Source organism: Pan paniscus, chromosome 5 (assembly GCF_029289425.2).
Source record: "Pan paniscus chromosome 5, NHGRI_mPanPan1-v2.0_pri, whole genome shotgun sequence".
Taxonomy (NCBI): Eukaryota; Metazoa; Chordata; class Mammalia; order Primates; family Hominidae; genus Pan; species Pan paniscus.
Window position 1 is genome coordinate 174,811,009 of NC_073254.2, and position 23,863 is coordinate 174,834,871.

The 23,863-nt window shown below is 35.9% G+C and overlaps 1 protein-coding gene across 21 annotated transcripts in view; it reads left to right on the plus strand.

Moving 5' to 3' along the window:
* The window catches only part of SCAF8 (SR-related CTD associated factor 8), a 259,488-nt gene that overhangs the window by 56,564 nt on the left and 179,061 nt on the right, over positions 1 to 23,863 (plus strand). For 18 of the 21 annotated variants that reach the window (XR_008625803.2, XR_008625802.2, XR_008625801.2 and 15 more), the window contains 8 exons: positions 3,015 to 3,168; positions 5,172 to 5,302; positions 12,125 to 12,301; positions 13,691 to 13,770; positions 15,504 to 15,621; positions 18,206 to 18,337; positions 18,820 to 18,932; positions 20,149 to 20,342. Coding sequence is in view for 12 of the 21 variants with exons in the window: in XM_008975063.4 (XP_008973311.1) it covers positions 3,015 to 3,168; positions 5,172 to 5,302; positions 12,125 to 12,301; positions 13,691 to 13,770; positions 15,504 to 15,621; positions 18,206 to 18,337; positions 18,820 to 18,932; positions 20,149 to 20,342 (1,099 nt within the window). In the remaining 9 variants the exon portion in view is untranslated. The remainder of the gene's footprint in view (positions 1 to 3,014; positions 3,169 to 5,171; positions 5,303 to 12,124; positions 12,302 to 13,690; positions 13,771 to 15,503; positions 15,622 to 18,205; positions 18,338 to 18,819; positions 18,933 to 20,148; positions 20,343 to 23,863) is intronic. The other 3 variants (XR_008625804.2, XM_055114264.2, XM_063605530.1) reach the window with 1 other exon arrangement.

Below are 23,863 nucleotides of genomic sequence, written 5' to 3' on the forward strand. Positions count from 1 at the left end.
ATCCGCCTGCCTTGGCCTCCCAAAGTGCTGGGATTACAGGCGTGAGCCACTGCGCCCGGCCTAGAATGCTTCTTTTAAATGACCTGTCATAATTGATTTTTAAAATAGGTACCTTAGACTACCACTTGAAGTAATGTACTAATCTGAAATTTTATACATGCATTTTTTAGAAGTCACTTTACTGTGATTTAGGAATTTCACTAGTTTGGACTTGGAGTTCTGTCAGTTCTGGTGATTAAATCTTTCTTGAATGTTTAGATTTCATAATATAATATCTCATACTAGGGCTTATGGAATAGGGCTTTCTTTTAACCATAGGAGGAGAGAGTAGATTAACATTGTAATCTCAATCATAAATGAAGGACATCGTATGTAGATATATGGAATGATAGTTGTTAGGTGCTGGCCAGTTTTAAAGTATATGATGGGTGGCTTGGAAACGGAAAGATTTTTATATAAAGCAGAAGAATATAAGGCATTTTCCAAGTGCTCATGTTTTAGAGTGGAGAAATAGTCAAATCAGAAAGTATGAAGCAGTCTCTAATTTTCTTGTGCTTCATTTGAAATACACAAATTTGCACATTAATGTAGTTTGGACATAGTTTAAAAATATGTCAGTGTAATATTATGAGGGATTTAAAGATGAACCAGATCTTTATTCTGAAAATTGCTATTTTACTTTGTAAAACATATACATTTAACAGAATTTTTTTTTTTTGAGACGGAGTCTCGCTCTGTTGCCCAGGCTGGAGTGCAGTGGTGCGATCTCGGCTCACTGTAAGCTCCGCCTCCTGGGTTCACGCCATTCTCTTGCCTCAGCCTCCCATGTAGCTGGGACTACAGGCACCCACCACCACGCCTGGCTAATGTTTTGTATTTTTAGTAGAGACTGGGTTTCACCATGTTAGCCAAGATGGTCTCGATCTCCTGACCTTGTGATCCGTCCGCCTTGGCCTCCCTAAGTGCTGGGATTACAGGCGTGAGCCACTGCACCTGGCCTCTTTCTTCGTACTTGATTTTAGCCTCTGTCTTTTTTTTTCCTAATGGAATAAGTGGCATCACGATAGTAGTAACTAGGACTTAGTACTTGTTTGCAGAATAGTTATGTGTTAAACAGTTGTGAATCAGATTGTTTGGTGATAGTACCAAGAAAATAGTTATTACATAATCACTCTGCTTTTATTAGTGATAATATGAATTCAGGATATTGTTACTCTGACATAAGTGTTCTCTGGGTGAAATGTTTATTTCAAGAAGCAAGGTATAATAGATGGAACTGCTGATACTTCTTACAAAATACTGTAGGACATCTTGAGACATTATTCTTCATTGGGCATATTTTTCTGCCTGTTAAGTTTGAAGCTTTCAGGATCTGTAAAACTTTAATACAACCAAGGAAGACATATAAGTAGGAATTTTTCTAGTTACCAAGTTTTCTCTAAATACTGCTAATTATGTTACTAGATTTCAGAATTACCCAAGAAATAGAAGTCACTAATAACTAGTCTTTTCAAGTTTATAATACACAGAATATAACAAGAGACAGGCAATAGTTAAATAGAATTTCCCAACTAAATAGATTTTCATATGAAATGACTGAGATTAGCGTATAAGTAATTAAATAGAAGTACGTTATAGTATCGCTATAAGAAGAGCTGTAACAAGGCATATATCTCCCTCCCAAGATGCTCAAAATTTGAGAGTGGCTAGACATTTAAAATACTAGCTGGCTTAAACAGTCTGATACAGTTTGGAGGTTGAGAAAAGAGACCCGAGAATCCTTCTGGTATACTGTCTTATTTTATAAATGAGGATGCTAAAGTTTTTTTGTTTTTTTAAAAAATGTGTTGACATAGTTGGCCTGAGACCAGGATCAGCAGCAACGTTATATAGATCGTAAATATTTCATGAATTTTATAGCAGCTGCCTTATGACTGACTGGAACCTTACAAAAAATACAAAGAACTCTGACTATTTGAGTAATCCAGAAAGAGGTTGAGACTAAAACAAAAATGTGATTTATTTGGTGGTAAGATGATTAGAGTGTGGGTTGGGATGGGCAATGTTGAGACTCTTTATGAGGAATATAAAATTGGATGCAGTGCTGCAGTTCAGGGGCATATCAAGAAGAGTAAATGAGATGGTTCACGGATGTCAAAGTCTGCTTGCCAGTGGCAAGCAGGTTTTTTATTTTTTATTATTATTTTTTAATTTACAAAATGGTAAAGGACTCAAATTTTAGGAAATGAAATAATGTAGAACATTATTCATACAGAGGATGATTCATCGTTCTGAGGGCCAGATTAAGTAATGCCAGTATGACATTGACATTCTGCAAGGGGAAAGAGAATAGTAAAGAATAAAGAAAAGAGGGAATGAAGAGAGAAGAAATGGTTACGCTTCAGATTCTGTCTGTACAGAAGTTTGTCCATCTCTGGTTCAAAGTGTCAGTAGGGAATTAGCATTCATGGCAGGATGCTCAAAAAAGGAAGTAATTTGATTAAATTCTTACATGAGGAAATGCCCTCTCCTCAAGTAGATTGTAAAATGAAAGTTTTAAAATGTCACATTAGATAAGGACTTTGTCCTACAAGTTACATATTTGTTCAAAAGATAGACATTGTGTGAGACAAAGTTAAAATCAACTATAAATATAACGTTAGTACTGAGATGAATCCTGGCTCATCCTCAGAATCCTTAAGACAGATCTCCATCCAGCCTTACCATCCATATCATTAGAAGTGACATAAGAGAGGAAGCCTAGATGTCATCTCCGCCTTCAGCTAAGTGGAGCTTTCATTTACTTTGTACCTCTATCCAAATTAACATGTTTTCAAGCACGTTAAGGGTAGCAAATGCAAAAATGGTAGAAACATAGAATTTTAGGGCTAGAAAGTACTATTGAAGTATTTTAATTTCTCCTTTCCATCCAGGGCCCAGATAGCCTCTATGAAATGACTGTACTAAGGTTTTGAGAGTAAAAACCAAAATGTCATGTTTCTTTTTTTCTCTAGAGTAAAATAGTGAGAGTACTAAACTTATGGCAGAAGAATAATGTATTTAAGAGTGAGATTATTCAGCCTCTTTTGGATATGGCAGCCGGGATTCCGCCTCCAGTTGTCACACCTGTTTTGGCCAGCACTACCACTGCTATGAGCAATACTCCAGGTATGTTGCTTTAATATAGATTTGTTGTCTAAATATTCTACTCATACTTTTTGGATGACTGTTCATATAAAAAATAATTCGACAGTGCAGGAAAATTTGTCCAGCATTACATAATTGAAAGAAAATATTTGTAGAGAAAAATAAAATTAGATACTATGTTTGTATGTAATTCTAAAATGTAGAAAACTGATTTTCATTTAATCCACAGAAACATAAATATAATGAACCTTAGAAATTTGGTGTGTCAATTAGATTTTTCCTGATTTAAGTTGTCTGTAACTTCTTATACTTGCATTTGTATCAACTTGGTATTTATAGGATACTAGGGGGACTTAATATTTTTTAAGAAACCCTGAAACAATTATTTAACAAAACCAAAATTTCAAAATCGTGTTCTCTTGAGGCATTTAAATGACTATGATAAAAAATTTTAATCAAAGTAATTTAAAATTTTTTTGAAATTTTTATGAAAAAATTTTTTTCATAATTTTTAAATAATTTTTTCAAAAATTTTTATGAAGAAATTTTTATCATAGTTCCAGCCCTGTGCAGTGACTAACACCTGTAATCCTAGCACTCTGGGAGGCCGAGGCAGGCAGATCGCCTGAGGTCAGGAGTTGGAGAGCAGCCTGGCCAATATAGTGAAACCCTGTCTACATTAAAAATAAAAAAATCAGCTGGGTGTGGTAGTGGGTGCCTGTAATCCCAATTACTGGGGAGGCTGAGGCAGGAGAATTGCTTGAACCCAGGAGGCGGAGGTTGCAGTGAGGCGAGATCGCGCCGTTGCACCCCAGCCTGGGCAACAAGAGCAAAACTCTGTCTCAAAAAAAAAAAAAAAAAATTTTTTTTTTTTAATCATAGTTCCAAGAATTAAATTGGTTAGCATTTCGTAATTTTGTATGTATTTTGTGTGTGTGTGTGTATGTGTGTGTGTATGAACAAAAATTGATGTATTGTTTTTTGAGACCTTGCTCTGTCACCCAGGCTGGTGTGCAGTGGTGTGATCATAGCTCACTGCAGCCTCGACCTCCTGGGTTCTAGTGATCCTCCCATCTCAGCCTCCTAAGTAGGTGGGACTACAGGCATGCACTACCATGCCTGGCTAATTTTTTTTTGTTGTTATTGTTGTTAGAGACGGAGTCTTGCTGTGTTGCCCAGGCTGGTCTCGAACTCTAGGGCTCAAGTAGTCCTCCTGCCTTGGGCTCTGAAAGTGTTGGGATTACAGGCATGAACCACTGTACCTGGCCCAAACATGGTTTTATATTATGTGTACTTACTGTAAAATTTTTTTATTGAAGATTGTATTTTGAATATTTCCTCATGTTACTGAATTTTTGTCTCTAAAGTAAGATTTTTAATGGCTGTTAAGTATTGTAGGCTTTAGAAGTACAGTAGTCTCCCCACATCCACAGTTTTGCTTTCCATGATTCCAATTACTTGCAGTCAACCACAGTCTGAAAATAGGTGAGTATAGTACAATAAGATATTTTGACAGATAGGGAAAAAGAGAGAGAGACCATATTCACATAACTTTTTTCACAGTATAGTTTATTATTAGTTAGTGTTGTTAATCTCTTACTGTACCTAATTTATAAGTTAACCTTTATCATAGGTATATGTGTACGTACAGAAAAAAACATAGCATATATAGGGTTTGGTGCTAGCTCTGGTTTCAAGCATCCACTGGAGTTCTTGGAACACATCTCCCAAGCATAAGTGGGGACACTATAGTAACTTAGTTAATTGAGGAGGACAAATTTGGACAGATCCTTTTGGGAGGTGTATGTGTATATGTGTGTGTGTGTGTGTGTGTGTGTGTGTGTGTGTGTTTAATGTACCTAATTCTGTAAAGGATTTTAAGTGATTTTTTCAAAGTGGACACAATAAAATAAAAACAATATGCGTGCATGTGTTTTATAAAAGTAATAAAACAAGTTATTCTGCTTTTTCTAGTCTTAGTTACTTACATATTTATTTGGGGGGTGTGATGTTCTTTTTAAAAGGAACTCCTGTGACACCTGTTACTCCAGCCAATGTGGTCCAAGGCTTACCTGATCCGTGGGTATCTCAGATAACAAATACAGATACACTTGCGGCTGTAGCTCAGATCTTGCAAAGTCCTCAAGGCCAGCAGGTGAGCGGTTTTTCTGTTATATCAAGAATAATTTAGAATTTAATATTTTCCTAATGTATTACTTTGTAACATACCACCTAGAGAATATGTGCTTTTTTTAGTTTTATAAAAATGGGACCATTATGTATACTTTGTTACTTGCTTAAGTCATTTAATAGTGCATCATGAATGCTTTCATGTCATTAAAAATTACTTTATAAAAATTTATTCTGTACCAAAATATGGAATTAGCACATAGTTTTGCCAAATATTATTAGGTGCTATCACACTCCAGTAACAAGACAGGAGTCCTATCTTAGAGACCTCCTCCTATCTTAAGGGGGACAGATGGTAAAAAATAGTATGACAAAATTATCGTAGGTAGTGATTAATGACATTAAGAAAGGGTAAATCTATAGTGACTAGATTTGGGGGAAGGGGTCAGGAGTAGAGCGGATAGCCAACAGGAGGTGTATTTGAGGAAGTGACATTTGAATCGAGACATGAAATGGACTAGTCATGGCAGGACAGGAGGATAGGAAATAGAATTGCAAGTATAGAGGTCCTCAGGTGGGAAGCAATGTGGTGTATTATAGGAATAGAAGAAGGCTTCTGTGGCTAGAACTTCAGGAATAGAGGGGAAACACAAAACATGTACGAATTGATTCAGGAATGGGAAGGATTGCTGTCTTTATAATACCAAGTTTTTCCATTGTATCTATACATATACTTTTATTGTTCAAATCTTTTATGTCTCTTAATTAAGCTTTGTAGCTCTTTAAATGTAGATTCTTCAAATTTCTTAGATTTATTTCCATGAATATATTTGAATAGATTGGCTTTTTATAGTCAATACCAGTTTCTCTTAGTTTTCAGCTGATTTTCTTTCATTTTCCGTTATATTATTTGTAACTAATGATAATTCTGTGTCCTCAGTTTAAGTACTTACATATAGTTTTCTTAATGTATTGCACTAAGTTATGGAAGAGATCATAATAGAAATAATGATAGTGTACTCATTGTTACTTTTTTCAGACTCATATAGAAATACCTCATTTTTGTCCCACTGTGATGTTGGTTTTGTTTCGAGATATGTATTTTTTATGAGGGGCATATTCTCCTTTTTCTAGATGATAGTGTTTTATGGGGTTTTGATTAAAAATTTTATTAGTGAAGATAATAGTATGGTTTTCTGATTACTAGACTTCATTATAATGATTCAGCATTGCAATCCTGTACACACACACACTCTCTCTCTCTCTCTCTCTGTCTCTCTCTCTCTTTTTCTGACCCTCAAATTCACGCTATCCTTTGAGGCAGTACATTTAAATATTCTGTAATTTTTGTTTTGCTTTGAAGTGTAAACTATTTCACAACTAGTTTCTATTTGCACCTCTACTGAGATGGGTTCCTAGTTTTTATCACCCTACTCTATTTTCAAATTAGGATTATTGCTTGCTTTGTGAGATCAATTTAGAAATGGTTACCTTTTTCTGTATTCTGTGCAGTACAACCTGAGTGCTTTCTGCCTCTGGAAGGTTTGGATGAACTTAATCAAAAAACCTCTAGGGGCCAGGCACGGTGGTGGCTCACACTTGTAATCCCAGTACTTTGGGAGGCCCATGTAGGTGGATCACTTGAGGCCAGGAGTTGAAGACTAGCCGGGCCAACGTGGTGAAACCTGTCTCTACTAAAAACACAAAAATTAGCTGGGCAACTTGGCACATGCCTGTAATCCCAGCTACTTAGGAGGCTGAGGCAGGAGAATCGCTTGAACCTGAGAAGTGGAGGTTACAGAGAGCCAAGATCATGCCATTGCACTCTAGCCTGGGTGACAGAGTGAGACTCAAAAACAAAAATCTCAAAAAAAAAAAAGAACCACAAACTCCTCTAGGGTTTGGTGTGTTCTGGGAGATTAATTTTTGATAACATTTTTCAATTCTTTTTTGGTTATTTATATTCACTTACGCTACCTTTCCTGAATAAATTTTGTTAATAAATATTTATGATTAGAAACAATCTGTTTTGTTTTTCATAGTTGTACGTAATTTTTTTAAAAACTAACTTTGGCATGCACATCTGACTTTGTGTTGTGTTTTTTGCTCTAAATTTAGGTTTATTGAAGTTTATGCTTGCTTTTTATTTCTTTCTGTTACTACCCTAGTTCTTCATTTTTGGACTGTTGATGTACTTCTCTAAATAGCTTTTGATCCCTTTGCTGCTTCTCTTTCCTTTTTGATCCATCATTTTAATTCTTTGCAAGATTAATCTTTATCAGTGATTTTTTTTTTCTTTTGAGACGGAGTCTCGCTGTGTTGCCCAGGCTGTAGTACAGTGGCGCAATCTTGGCTCACTGCAACCTCTGCCTCCCAGGTTCAAGTGATTCTCCTGCCTCAGCCTCCCGAGTAGCTGGGACTATAGGCACCTGCCACCATGCCCAGCTGATTTCTGTATTTTCAGTAGAGACAGGGTTTCACCGTGTTAGCCAGGATGGTCTTGATCTCCTGACCTTGTGATCTGCCCGCCTCTGCCTCCCAAAGTGCTGGGATTACAGGTGTGAGCCACCGTGCCCAGCCTATCAATGATCTTGTATGTTTTAAACTTAAGCTCAGGAACATGCAATAATTACATATTATACATAGAATAAAATCCAACTTTGTGGTATTTAGAGTTATTCTCAATGTAACCTGTTATATTTTTCTAACATTTTTCACTACTTAGATTACAAAGTTTCATAGATTTCTCTAAATTAATGTAAGTATTCTCTTTGCTTGTGTTGTACTCCCTTTTACTTTATCATCTACTTCTCCAATTTTCATACGTCTCACCCTTCACTATTCAAATCAAACTAAAATTTTTTAGAGTTTGGTGTCTGAAGTCCAGTGATACTGTATCACTTCATTGGTTGTTTTTCATTCACTCAACCTTCAGCAAACATTTACTTTGACCTGCAGTGTTTGAGGCACTGTACCTTGTTCTGGAGTATACAAGACGAGCAAGAAACATTCTCGGGCCTCTGGAAGCCTAAAGTTTAATAATCAAGATTAATTGCAATACATAAATGTAATTAAATTTAAAATTAATAAGAATCATGGGAGAAGTTTAGAAAAGAAGGGCTTTGGAAATCCAGAACTAGAGATAATACTTTGGCTTGAACAATTGGTTGAGGAAAGTTCTGTTATACAGATGACAATTAAATTTGTTTTTTAAAGGATGAGTAAGAAATGGATGCTAAGGATGAGCTACGTAGACAGAGACAATTGAGAGTAAACAGTGAATTCTGAGTCTTTCAAACAAAACCTGCTCCACCTGCATCTTCATCTCAGTTAATGGAAATGTGATTTTTCCATTTGCTCATACCCAAAAGCTTAAGAGTCATCCTTGATTCCTTTCTTCCCTTTGTTCTTCATATCCAATCTGTTAAGAAATCCTCTGCCTTCAGAATATATTCTGAATCACTAACTCACCACCTCTATCACTAGTTCCTAGAATCAAGCCACCATCATTTCTTACCTAGTTTATTGCAGAAACCACTTACTGGGGCTTCTACCCTTACCCCACAACAGTCTGTTCTCAATACTTCAGGTAGCATGACCCTTTAAATACCTGAGAGTTCATGCAACTCCTCTGCTCAGAATCCTCCAGTGGCTCCCTGTCTCACTCAGAGTAAAAGCCCAAGATGTTTTGTTTGTTTGTTTTTGAGACAGGGTTTTGCTTTGTCACTCAGACTGGAGTGCAGTGGTGCAGTTGTATTTCACTGCATCTTTGAACTCCTGGACTGAAGCGATCCTCCCGCCTCAGCCTCCCAAGTAGCTGGGACTACACCTGTAGCCAGCATGCCTGGTTAATTTTTTGTTTTTATTTTATTTTATTATTATTTTTTGAGATGGAGTCTTAGCCTGTCACCCAGGCTGGAGTGAAATGGCACTGTCTCGGCTCACTGCAACCTCCGCCTCCCGGAGTGATTCTCCTGCCTCAGCCTCCCGAGTAGCTGAGATTACAGGCACCCGCCACCACACCGAGCTAATTTTTGTATTTTTAGTAGATACGGGGTTTCGCCTTGTTTGCCAGGCTGTTGTCAAACTCCTGACCTCAGGCGATCCCCCCACGTCAGCCTCCCAAAGTGCTGGAATTACAGGCATGAGCCACCGTGCCCGGCCAATTTTTTATTTTTATATAGAGACAGGATGTCACTATGTTGCCCAGGCTGGTCTCAGACTCCTGGCCTCAAGCAGTCCTTTCACCTGTGCCTCCCAAGTCAGTGGAATTACAGGCACAAGCCATCGCGCCTGCACTAAAATCCCAAGTTTCAGCAGTCACTTCATTGGTCCTTGTATGTTCTCAGTTTGACCTGTTGTTCCCTTCCCAACATTTTCTATCACCAGTTCATAGACTTCTCTAACTAATGATAAGACTTGCTTATGTTGCCCACCCCCAACCCTGGTTTTATATTATCCTTTGCTTTGCTTTCTCACCTCTTTCTCCTGTAACTTGTTCCATCCTTTTTGTTGTTTCTTAAATAAACTACCTATAATCCTCCCCCAAGATCTCTGCTTTTGAAGTTTTTTATACTGAAAACCCACTTTCCTCATATATTCATATGGTTTCATTTCTTGTCTTTGTTTAAATGTCACTTTAATAAGGCCTTCAGTGACTGCTATTTATTTATTTATTTAGAGACAGGGTCTTGCTCTGTCACCCAGGCTGGAGTGTAATGGCGCAATCTCGGCTCATTGCAACCTTGGCCTCCCGGGTTCAAGCAATTCTCTTGCCTCAGCCTCCTGAGTAGCTGGGATTACAGGCTTCTGCTACCACACCCAGCTAATTTTTGTATTTTTTAGTAGAGACAAGGTTTCACCTTGTTGGCCAGGCTGGTCTCAAACTCCTGACTTTAAGTGATCTGCCCGCCTCGGCCTTCCAAAGTACTGGGATTATAGACATGAGCCACCGCACCTGGCCGTGACTGCTATTTAAAACTGTAAACTCTACCTGTCATTCTTTACACCCCCGTTCTCTCTCGCCTCTGCTTACTTCCTTCCTTAGCACTTACTACCTTCTGTTATGTTATATAATTACTTGGTTTTTTTTTTCTACCTCTTCCCACTGGAATGTATGCTAAACTAGGGCAAGAATTTTTTGTGGTTGTTGACAGCTGCCTGTCCAATGTCTAGGTTGTAGATGGTGTTCAATATGTTTTTGTGGAATGAATGAATGATGTACAAAAGCGTTACAGTGTTGGATATACAAAGGATATTGTAGAGTTGAGTTGTTTGAAGGAAAAGATAGTCTGTGTAAGCTATTAATGACAAAGTTAAATGGCAGACTTAAGTGTCACCTGGGCTGTGAAAACTATAAATGGTGGGCTCAGAAATAAAAGGATTCATTTGCTAAGCAATGGGGAATCACCAGGGACTTTTTAATGTTGAAGTCACATGATCTTAACAGTACTTTACATGGATTAGAGAGAGGAGAAGTCTAGAGACAGAATATCTTTCTTTTGGTAGTAGTGGTTTTGGGAAGGAGGGTAATGATTATGAAAAATAGTAAAGTTGTATACTTTCTGAAAATACAATAGAAAACATGGGGCCATTCTAGACTTAAAAATATTTTTAAAAACCGATGTGTACTCTTAGGTTGAATCTATTTTCTACATTTTTGAGACAGTTGGGAAACTGAATATTAGCTGTATATTAGGTGAAATTATAGAATTAGTAATTTTATTTTGTGGTAATATTTTGGAAACAATTCATAAAGCAAGTGTTCTTATTTTAAAAGATGCCTATTAAAATAAATATTTTTGACAGAAGAAACTTTGAAGGGGATAGTACAAACAGAGTCAGTAAGACAGTAATTGATAGACTGCGAAGTCAGAGTAGAGGAAGAAAATTGGATGCTCCAGTGGTTTTTTACCTGGGTGACCAAAAGAATAACAGTGCCATGGGAAAAATGGAGATGTCAAAAGGAGCAGTTAAAAAGTGTAAAGGGGAAATACGGTGTTTCTATCATTTTAATAGTTTTATAGAAAATGTTTAGTTGATAGTGAAGTGACTAGTTTGTTTCCTAGTGTCACTGTTTTAAGTAGGCATGAAATTACTTTACTGTCATCTTACATAGTTTTTGTGTCCTCTCATCCTAGAAGTTGAACTTCAAGAGTACAGTTGTCTTGGTTATCAGTAGCTTTGCTGTCTTTATTTTTCTCTTTTAAACTAATAATTTTTGGATTTAACTCAGGCTTATAACCAGATTGATTATCATTTATTTCTGGGATGTATATAGGGTTTTCTTATTTATAGAATCTCTTAAAGATCTCACTGTTGTGTCTGTTTTTTAACAGGGGTGGGTACATGGTGGGAACAAGAGTTGCCTTCAACTCTAGATGACACTATTATTAATAACTAGTTGCCAGACTCTACTCTGAGAAACAGATTTCTTAATGACTCTCCAACTTTCAGGAAGTACGTGCTCAGATGGTAATTCTGAATAACAGCAAAAGCTGCTGCTATTTTCAGTACTTGTCCTTTTACTGAGTTTAAAGAGTTAATTGAACAAGGTTGAGAAATTTAGTGAAAAAGGTGTCAGCTTGTGATGAGCGCTTTATCTGGTTGTCACAGATCACTTTATTTTGTTTAAAGTTCGCTGACTTTCCAGAAGTAAGACAAACTTATTAAGGACTGTGTTATATAAGGTACACAGAAAAACTTCAAAAAATTAACTTATTAATAGTGTGTATTTTTTTCAAAGAGAGTGTGGAATGATTAATTTTACTGACTAAAAGTTTTAGGTGGCCACTCTTACAGAAAAAACCCAACACCTGTTTTGTAATATATATTTTTTTCTCTCCAGCTTCAACAATTAATACAAACCTTACAGATACAACAACAGAAGCCCCAGCCTTCCATTCTGCAGGCCCTAGATGCTGGTCTTGTTGTTCAGTTGCAAGCTCTTACGGCACAACTTACAGCTGCAGCTGCAGCTGCCAACACTCTTACTCCCTTAGAACAGGGAGTCTCCTTTAACAAGGTAGAAATTAAAATATCGGATCAAGTCTATATGAATTATTAAATATTATATACTATCATATGGATTTTAATTCTATAAATAAATTTTATTGTAGACTTTCAATATCTCCTGTACACTGTATAAGACAGTCTGAATTTTACAAAAGGTTCAAACTTCTGAAAAAAATTAAGTAATTAAAAAAATTTTTCTTAGGCCAGGCACAGTGGCTCACACCTATAATCCCCAGCACTTTGGGGGAGTGCAAGGCAGGCAGATCACTTAAGGCCAGGAGTTTGAGATCAGCCTGGCAAACATGGTGAAACCCCATCTCTATTAAAAATACAAAAATTAGCCAGATGATGCGTGCCTGTAATCCCAGCTACTGGGGAGGCTGAGCAAGGAGAATTGCTTGTACCTGGGAGGTAGAGGTTGCAGTGAGCCAAGATTGAGCAACTGTACTCCAGCCTGGGTGACAGAGAAAGACTCGACTCAAAAAAAAAAAAAAAATTTTTTTTGGAACATTTAAAATATTTTCATTTGACTAAAAATAACTAGTCAGTAAAATCTTGTATTCACCACTGAGGCAAGTGATTACTTTCTGAGCTTGTCTGATTTCTTTCATGGGTGCCACATTTTACTGTGATGCTCTGGGTTCTGTAATTTGGACCTGCAAAAATTAAAATTCTTTAATCAATATGTAAAATGTTTAAAGGAAACTTCTCTACAACTAGTCACTATACTGTAACTATAATAAGTTGATGCCTAAATTATTAATAATTAAAGCGTTTCTAAAACTTAAAATCTTTCATGTACAATTTAGTGTGTGATATTCTTAGTATGCTTATTAATTATGGGAGTATCATACTACTTGGAAGTGGTGTTCATATTTTTAAAATTTGTACTTTTTATAGGAAAGTAGATACTGATTTATTGGATTATTACTTAGACTGTTTTGGCCAGCAGCTTCTAAGTCTAATATAGTCTAACACTAAATAGCTAGACCACATAAAAAGCCTTTAAATTGAGCATTCAGAAGAATAACAGCATTCTAAGATGAGAACCATATTAGGAATAGATCCATTGAATATGGCCCTAGATATTTTATCAAGCTTATTACCATGGAAAAACCACCTAATTATTTTAATTCTTAGTCTTCTGTAAAATTTGAGTATTAGTGTTTATCCTGCCTCTATCATAATTTGTTTTGTTATGTAAGATAATACATATCAAAATGCTTTAAAGAAAAGATCTACTCAAAACACTTTATAATAGTATAAAGTGATACAAAATGTTTATTTACACATTAAATGATAGAGATAACGGAATGCCATTGACATTTAAAATAGCATTTGTAACTTGTATTTGTGTGAAGCACTTTTTAATATGTCTGTTTCTCCTTCTTTCCCCCAGAAGTTGATGGATAGGTTTGATTTTGGGGAAGACTCTGAGCATAGTGAAGAACCCAAAAAGGAAATTCCAGCTTCACAACTGTAAGAATTTTTTCTTTATAGCCATAGTTTTTTTATATTGGGTGGGATGTTGCCATCTGAATTACTAAGTATACTTAGTAAGTTGGGGTTATTATTTCAAGCTGTTGAACCTCTAACATTATACAAAGGTGGTAGAGATATGTCTTGTTGTCTCTTTGTATTATTTTGAGTCTTTTCTCAGATTTTTGCAAATAGACTGTATCAAAGTTACCTATAAGAACATTGATACATATTGGTAAATCTGGTTGTAATATTTTCCATATTAGGCTTTAAGTTATTTAACTTAATTGTAAGAGTGGTTGGAATACTAGGAATGAAGCTTGCTTCTAGTGCTTAGAGGCCACTTCTAGAAAGCATATGAAATTGTGGAAACACATCAACCTAATGAGAATTAAGGATTGGAGTTATGAGGATTTTTTTTTTGTAAAGAAATGTGTTGTATGTTTTTATTAAATCAGTTACTTTTTTTTCCCTAAACAATTCTGCAGTGCCCAAGGTTCTGTGAGGGTATGTGAATGGACTAGTAGGGGGAAGATGTTGGAGGAGGCAGGGGTAGAAGTTGGGAGAATGGAAGAAGGATGAATGGTGAAAGTCCGTGGGTCTCTTGTTTCAAACAGAAGTTATTAGTTGTATATATTGGGGTAATAAACAAAAACATAATTTTAGAATATGTTAGATACAAATGTATCATTTTAGTAAAATGATTCCCCTTGACAAAATTTAAAAACTAGTATTTTAGATTATGAATTGCAGACTTGCAAGCAGCATTTGAAATCATGTTGATCAGTGTCCTAAACAATGTAAGAATCTCCTTTAACAGTCCTGATGATACAGTTTATTTATCCAGTATTTTAATGCTTTCTGTAATGAGAAGTTAACTAATTGTTATTATTGTGTGTTCTTTTGTTGAGCTGAATCCTGTTTCCTTTATTTTCTATTAATATACACTGACCCATGTTTTGCTTTCTGAAGCAAGGAATCAAATTTACTCCGCTATCTTTAGAGATGTAGCTTTTCATTATTTGAAGACAGGTATCATTCTTCCCCTTAGGTTTATTTGCTTCAGATGAAGTACACTTTTTTCCAACTGTTTCAAGACTTCTCACCATCCTGTTTGGCTCTTTTGGGATGCCCTTTTTATTGTTAATGTCTTACCTTGTGGCACCCAGAATCCCAGATGTATTCCAGGTGTGAATTTCCAAGAATATAGTTAAACTATTATTTTTTCTTATTTAAACAGTATCTGTCTCTGTTAACATACCTAATAATGTATATGATTTTCTAAAGGAAGAATATTAGTTTTATAAATTTTATGGTCAATTACAGTGGTAGATTTCACACATACTGATTGATAGACTGTTAGTAAGAGAAGGAGTTAAAGTAACAATGTTTAAATGTTTAAACTTTTTATAAATATTGAGATTTTCTTAATATGCTCTAATGAAAAAGCAGTAATTTATATGTATTTAATAGCCTGAGATGGTAATATCAGATCTTCAGCAGAGCATCTCTGACACGTTATCCATCTATTGATGTACAATTGAAGAATGTATTTTTCTTTTAATATATTAATGTTCTCAAGTATTCTACTTTTAGTATTAAAATTGCAAAAGAAAACATGCAGTAGAATATGTTTTATTGAATTGACTTTTTTGTTTTCTTTGAATACTCAGTTATTTTCATAGTATCTTTAGTGGGTTTTAAAATATGTTTCCACCTGTTTTTCCTTTTAGTTCTCACGTTTCAGAATCTGTGAACAATTCCATTTTTCATCAGATAGCAGAACAACTACAACAGCAAAACCTAGAACATCTCAGACAGCAGCTCTTGGAGCAGCAACAGCCTCAAAAGGTTTATAACCCCATCTTGTGGTCTTTAGAGTTATTACTATTTATATTCTATAAATTGGCATTTTTGTGGGTTGGCTTTTTTTTTTTTAAATTGGTCTTAATAGAATATTTTCTCAACTATTTAGCTTTTACCAGCTACTTTATTTCTTTCTAAAGTTTGTTATGGTGATATTTTTTCAACTCTTATTAGTAAGACCATTTTTTTCAGGACCTTTATGGTTTTTTCTGTAATCAAATTGTGTTCTGGTAACTTATGAATGCACATTGTAGAAATTAATTTCAGTGTACTGGAAGTAGAGAACAGGATGGAGGGGGTTTCAGAATTACCACTTAAAACTAAACGTGTTTTTCTCTCTGTTCCCTATCAAGCAAGTTGATGATTATGTTAATGGTGACAATGATGATGGCCATGTAGATTGCTATCTTTAATTTTTAAAACGTATTTGCTGTTAGCATGTAGCAGGAGCTTTATTAGGTATGTGGTAGGCTTGTATACATTTAACCCTCAGGCGATGGGCATTATGACTCCCATTTTATCCCAGAGGAAGTTGAAGCTTGGTGAGATTAAACATCTCATGCAGCAGTGTACAGCTAGTGTTATATATTATCTGACTTAAGATGTGCGGTTATTTTATGCATAGCTAAGAATTTTAAAACATCGATAACTAAATGTAACATCCTTTTGAGTTGTAAGGATCCTTTAAGTTCATCTTACGAATTTGATAATCTTTGACAAAATATTGCACCTTAGAACTGATAAAATAAGTTGTAGAGCTAGGATTAAATTTATTTCAAAGCCTTTTTCTGCTGTATGTGAGAAATGGTTACGCATGTAAACTGTTCAGAATAAAAGTATTAGGAAACCCCGTCTCCCTCCCCAGCATACATCCTAATATTAAAAAAGTTTTGGCATTAATGAGTTTAACAAAAATGTCACAAAATATTTTTAAGTATGTGTTACTTGTTAGGCAAGTGATACATACAAAGATGAACAGAAATGAGGTTGTGGCATCAGGTAACCTCTTCTCTAATGGAGCACGTACATCTGTATGAACACCTGGCAGAGTTCTTTATTTTTGTCATAGAGGTACAGCTGAAGGATTCTAGGAGCATGGAGGGGGGAACAGTTATTTTAGATGGAAGAGATAGCAAACTTGAGACATTGGGGTCTGAACTTGACTTTTTAATGCAAACAGTAATGTAAAATGGATGTTAATGATATTTGCTGCATTGGAACTCATGCCTAGAATTATGAGAATGGAATTTCATACCTTTTTTTGAAGAAACAATTCTGATATAAGTGGCCAGAGTAGGGGCAGTATTTTATGTCAAGCAAATATATCTGCCTGAGAACCCAGAAGTTGAAGATAGAACACAATTAAGAACATTTAGATGTTGTTTAAAGAAAAAACAAAGTTGTAACTCAAAACAAACAGCTCGTCAGTGATGTAATAATACAAAAATCACAGAACTGTTAAGAGAGGCAGGAGGTAGTCGTGATGGAAGAATTTATCCAAACAACAGATTTGTTGAGCTATAAATGTAACACTTGGTGAATTGCTTTAGTCATAGTTTCATTTTAGAAGGTTTAGCAGAAGCACTGTAATCCTCGTAGTACTTTATGTTTTTAATGGTCTCTCTCTTAGCAGAATCAAGTAGTCTTAACAAGCTTGTAATTAACACCATGTTATTGAAGTAAAAATAAACTTGAGAGAGAGCGAGTCTGTTGTAAGAATCTCACCTACCAAAAAGAGAGAACTCTGGGCTTAGTTAATTACTCTATATATCAGTTCCAAAATTTCACAGCTTAGAATAATAAGATCCCTTTGAAAGGAATAGAAGTTCTGAAAAACCTCATTGTTCAAAAATGAATCTAATGAAGAAAAGAGAGTGGTGAAGAAAACTAGAACTGTTTTTATAAGGTAGATAGTATAAAACCTATGAGAGATTTAGAATGCAGATCTCGGCTCACTGCTACCTCCGCCTCTCAGGTTCAAGCAGTTCTCTGCCTCAGCCTCCTGAGTAGCTGGGATTACAGGCATCCGCCACCGTGCCCTGCTAATTTTTCTGTATTTTTAGTAGAGATGGGTTTCACCATCTTGGCCAGGCTGGTCTTGAACTTCTCACCTCGTGATCCACCCGCCTCAGCCTCCCAAAGTACTGGGATTACTGGCGTGAGCCACTGTGCCTGGCCTGTTTTTTCTTTGTAGCATTTTTTATTAATGCCAATTATCAGTGAAAATCTAGATTCATTTAACTGACTGCCATTATGTATTTTTCATGCTATAATTTATTTATTAGTCCTCTGTAGTTTATATTTTCACAATTGAAAATTTACTTGATTTTACCATTTTAATATTTTAGTCCCTTCCTTTTATGGAGCTGTTCTCTGCTTTTATATAAAAATGAGTTTATACAAATGTTTAATTTTGGATTGATTACTTTATAAATGATTTAACATGGAATTTCTTTTATGTATGGCTCATGTTTTTAAACATGTAATTGTGATGTTTGCTGTGTTTACATTTTCATTCATAACAAAAAGTATCTCCCAATCTTTGTGTGTTTGTATATGTTCTCAATAGGCCACTCCTCAGGATAGCCAGGAAGGAACATTTGGGTCAGAGCATTCAGCGTCACCATCACAAGGGAGTAGTCAGCAGCATTTTCTTGAACCTGAAGTCAATTTGGATGATTCCATAGATATTCAGCAACAGGTAAAAGTAAATGTTTTTCTGGGTCATAAATTTCTAAAAGTAGCTAAAGAAATCATATAAAATATTTTATACTAGCAGTACCCTGAATATCTTTTTCCCACGCTTAAGCTCCACTTTGTAATTGTTTCACCTATTAGGCCAAGCTTGTCCAAGGCCTAAGCATGGCCCCTAGGCCAAGCACATGGCCCAGAACTGCTTTGAATGCAGCCCAACACAAATTTGTAAACTTTCTTAAAACAATATGAGATTCGTTTTTGCGATTTTTTTTTTAAAGCTTATCAGCTGTCATTAGTGTTAGTATATTTTACGTGTGGCCAAAGACATTACTTCTTCTAATGGGGCCCAGGGAAGCCAAAAGATTGGACACCCCTGTATTAGGCATTAATGCTCCTATTGTCAATATTTTTAAAAACAGAATTGTCAATGTATAACTCTGTCTCAACCAGCCTTTCTGTTTGTTTGCTGTTCTTTTGACTTTCAAGGATATGGATATAGATGAAGGGCAAGATGGAGTGGAAGAGGAGGTCTTTGAACAAGAAGCTAAGAAAGTGGCGGTTCGCTCAAGATCAAGAACACATTCACGATCTCGTTCAAGGTTCTACAATGATATTTAATAATAGCCGTGTGTGAACTTTAAAATGTTGGCTTTATTTCTTTGCATCAGGATGAAAGGAAATGTTTCCTTGGGATGACATATTTTTTCACAGTCTCTCGGAAAAAAAGTTATTCCAAAAACAAGATAACCTTTGTTCTGTTTTAATTGGTATATCTGTGGCTATTTATTTCAGTAATTTACATAAGATTGGCAGCCATATCATGAGACAGGGATTTTGAATTATATTTTATTTTAGTTAATATTATGATGACACCCAATTTAGAATATTGTTGCCCCTGAACAACAGTTAAGTCAGGCCATATTTCCTGGATTCCACTCATCTCACAGTGATACCAAAAATGGTTATAAAAATGAAACTACAAAATTTATTTTTATAAACATTAACTGTAATACCAAACCGTTAGGAAACAGTTTTCTTCATGAGCTTAACTTAAAGACATCAGTCTTTAACATTTTTGTATCCTATTTTTTGCGTATGAATGCCCCTGAAAATCTGAACAGTAAATGCTGTAAGAGGGGCAGTACGTTTGATGAGTTTTTCAGTCATTTCTTTTTCTTGTCACAAAGTTCTTTATATTTATCTATTGCAAATGAGAGCCTGTCAGTTCAACTTTCTCTAAACCCACCGCGTATCACTGAATTATTTTCCTGAAGCATTAACAATCTTAATGCTGAAGATATCTTCATTTGTCATTAGCAGCATCTTACTAAGCATTTTGAAGAGAGCTCAATGGCATGTGGTTGACAGGCAAAAAAGAAAGTGTTTCAGTGTCACCTTCTACAAGCACCATAAAATTTTATAAGTTGGAAACTACTAAGCAGAATTATGTAGTGGCCTAATGCTCTGACACTTAAATGGTCTTTTAATTTTCTTTGGTCTTTCATTCCTGTTCTTCTGTTTGAAAAATGAGTTGGAATGCACTAAGAGAAAGTGAGGCCCTTTCTAGAATCTTTTTCCTCTTCATTGTGAATAGTCACCCATACTCAGAATCATTGCCAACTAATATGGACCTAAGCAGCACACGGATTTAAGTAAAATGCATTTTTGAGACTTGATTTTACTTCAGAGTATTTTAACATATTGTCACTAAATATAAGACAACTTTTTTGTTATTGTTTTTTCCCTCACTTAGAAGTGACAGATTTGGTAGAAAGAAAACATTGTCATTAGAAGTAAAATGAAAATTTTTTGTAGATCACCAAGAAAACGAAGGTCTAGGTCACGGTCTGGTTCTAGAAAGCGTAAACACAGAAAGCGATCACGCTCCCGCTCAAGAGAAAGAAAGAGGAAATCATCACGGTCGTATTCAAGTGAAAGGAGAGCCAGAGAAAGGGAGAAAGAACGACAGAAAAAGGGATTACCTCCAATTAGATCTAAAACACTAAGTGGTAAGTAACATATATCTGCAACGCTTTGGTTTCAATTAATATTTAAAAAATAGTTATCTGCTACAAAGTCTCTCAGCCAAATTTTATTTTCAGATTAAGTTTAAAAGTGGTTTGGTAAATGAGTAATGTCTCTGGTTTTTGTAACATGATAGAGAAGAGAAGAAAAAGGAAGAACAGATTCCATTCAAATACCAAGGTCATTGAGGGTTGATTTTTTGTTTGTTTGTTTTTCAAATGCAAGTTAGAAAATACATATTGACTGAAAAAGCAGACTAGGCTGGTATCTGTAGCATGGACACAGTGAGTTCTGTCTATAGTATTCTTAGCAATTATGGCCACCAGGTCTGTAGGAATAATTATTAAAGGAAGCATATACTTAGCTATATCTAATTTTTAAAGTAATTATAATGTTAATGGGTTAGCACTACAGGATAATTCCTACTGTATAAACTTTGCACGGTTACATGTTAGTCAATTACGTATGATTAGAACAGATTCGGTAGTGGTGGGGTTTGGTTTTGGAGCAGGTGTGGGGAGGGTTCACTTGGTAGGAATGTTAAGCACAGCAAAATAAGTTTTAATTAGTGCCAAATTTTGCCTAGGGTATTCTTGGTGTGGGTTATGACTTTTAAGATGAACTAAGAGTTTACATATGGGCAAAGAAGTACATAAAATCGAACAAATTGTCATTCTTTCCAAAGAGCTAAACATTGATTGTGTTATCTAATTTCTGAAGACTTCCACGTAAATTCCCTCTGCCAGGGAGTTAGAAAAATAATTGGTATAATTTGTGCTACTAGAGCGTCTTGGAAACCCAGGCCTATAATAAAAGGCAATAGCCATCTTCTTACTAAGTTTTGGGAGTTCTTGTAGGCCTTGGCTATCTTGCATGAATTTTACCTGGTTGTGAGAGCTAGTGTCAACCTGATAATATTGATTATCCTTGCTCTAGAAGTTTGTTTGTCCCTTAGGGTGAGGGTATACATCTAAACATTTTAGTGCTGGCTGATAAAAGAAATAATGTCAAACATTTAACCACAAAAATCTCTACTGTGCTTTCTCGCATGATTACCATTAAGACGTTCAGAATTATCTATTTATTTGCCAATATTAGAGTAAGGATTTTGTATGGAGTTGCTCTCATTTAATTTCTCACTTAATTTGTCATGTTGTTGATTTCACTGTTTACACAGTTTTTTTTTTTTTAACCATTTAATTTTCTATTTTATTTTCCTTTAAGTTCTGGGATACATGTGCTGAACGTGCAGGTTTGTTACATAGGTACACAGGTGCCATGGTGGTTTGCTGCACCCATCAACCCGTCATCTAAGTTTTTTCTTTTTTTTAAATTATACTTTAAGTTCTAGGGTACTTGTGTACAAAGTGCAGGTTTGTTACATAGGTATACATGTACCATGTTGGTTTGCTGCACACATCAACTTGTCATTTACATTAGGTATTTCTCCTAATGCTACCCTTCCCCCACCCCCCCACCCCCCTGACAGACCCCAGTGTGTGATGTTCCCCGCCCTGTGTCCAAGTGTTCTCATTGTTCAATTCTCACCTATGAGTGAGAACATGTAGTGTTTGGTTTTCTGTCCTTGTGATAGTTTGCTGAGAATGGTAGTTTCCAGCTTCATCCATGTCCCTGCAAAGGACATGAACTCATCCTTTTTTATGGCTGCATAGTATTCCATAGCGTATATGTGCCACATTTTCTTAATCCAGTCTATCATTGATGGACATTTGGATTGGTTCCAAATCTTTGCTACTGTGAGTAGTGCCGCAGTAAATACGTGTGCTGTTTACATAGTTTTTAACTGTGGAATTTATTTTTTATTTCTGTTTTATTTTCATGGGCACAACAAACAGCAAAAAAGAAAATAAAAGCACGTGAATAAAAAACGCATAACCAAATACAGGCATACCTTGTTTTATTGCACTTCACTTCATTGTGCTTTGAAGATACTGCCTTTTTTTTTTTTTTTTTTTTAATAGATTGAAGGGTTGTGACCACCCTATGTTGAGTACCTCTCTTGGCACTATTTTTCCAATAGCAGGTGCCTACTTTGTCTCTATGTCAGCTTTTTTTTTTTTTTTTTTGCAAAAAGTATTTTAAAATTAGGGTATGTACATTTTTGTTTTTAGACATAATGCTATTGCACACTTAATAGGTTACAGTGTAGTGTAAACATATCTTTTGTATGCACTGGGAAGAACAATTTATGTGACTTAACCATACTGTGATATCTGCTTTATTGTGGTGGTCTGGAACCAAAGTTGCCGTAGCTCCAAGGTATGCCTATACAGTGAAAAATAATCTGTGATTGTTTACCTCACAACTCTCCTTATTCAAAAGCAGTATCAATTTCCTGTGGTTTGTATTCTTTCTTAACACATTTTAAACATATGGTAGTGTTTTCATACGATTTATTGGTCTTTAGCATGGATTTTAGAACACAAGGTTTTCATGAATAGTCTAGGGGATATAAAGCACCAGTGAATAATAACATTCCAGGAATCAAGTGTCCCTTCTGCATGGGATGACAAGAATCATTAATGCTTTCTGGGGAAAATAATGGAGTTTCCTATGGGAAAAATGTGTAGAGAGATAATATTGAAAGAGATGGGAAATATAGAACAGAGTTCAGGGAGATTAAGGCAGCTGGAATATGCAGAACCAGTAATAAAGAGGAAAAAGAGAATGCCAGGTGTAGCGGCTCACACCTGTAATCCAAGCTACTTTGGGAGGCACAGGCCAGCAGATTGTTTGAGGCCAGGAGTTTAAGACCAGCCTGAGCAACAAAGTGAGATGCCATCACTACCGCCAAAAAAAAAAAAAAAAAAAAAAAAATAGTTCGGCAAGGTGGTTCACATCTCTGTAGTCCCAGCTACTCAAGAAAGAGGTGGGAGAATCACTTGTGCCTAGGAGGTTGAGAAGCTGCAGTGGGATATGATTGTGCCACTGCACTCCAACCTGAGGAACAGAGCAAGACCCTATATCAAAACAAAACAAAACAAAAAACAGAAGAATCCTTAAGGCTGAGTATACTGGCTCAAACCTATAATCCCAGTACTTTGGAAGGCCAAGGCGGGAGGATTGCTTGAGGCCAGGAATTTGAGACCAGCCTGGGAAAGAGCAAAACCATGTCTGTACTAAAAATAAAAACTTAGCCAAGCATGGTGATGGTGTGCCTATAGTTTCAGCTTTTGTGGAGGCTGAGACAGGAGGAGGCCTTAAATCCAGGGAGTAGGAGGCTGCAGTGAGCTATAATTAGGACATTGCACTCCAGCCTCAGCCTGGGTGACAGAGCAAGACCTCGTCTCCAAAAATGAAGGGGCAGGGGGATCTTTTCCATGACAGAGCCCCAGACTTCTGTTAAGGGTTTGTGGTAGATTGGATAATGGCCCCCTAAAAGGTATCTACATTTAAATCATTGGGATTTTTAAATATGTTACATTGTATGGCAAAAGGGACTTTTCAGGCCCTTTTAAATTAGAGATCATGAGGTGGGGAGATG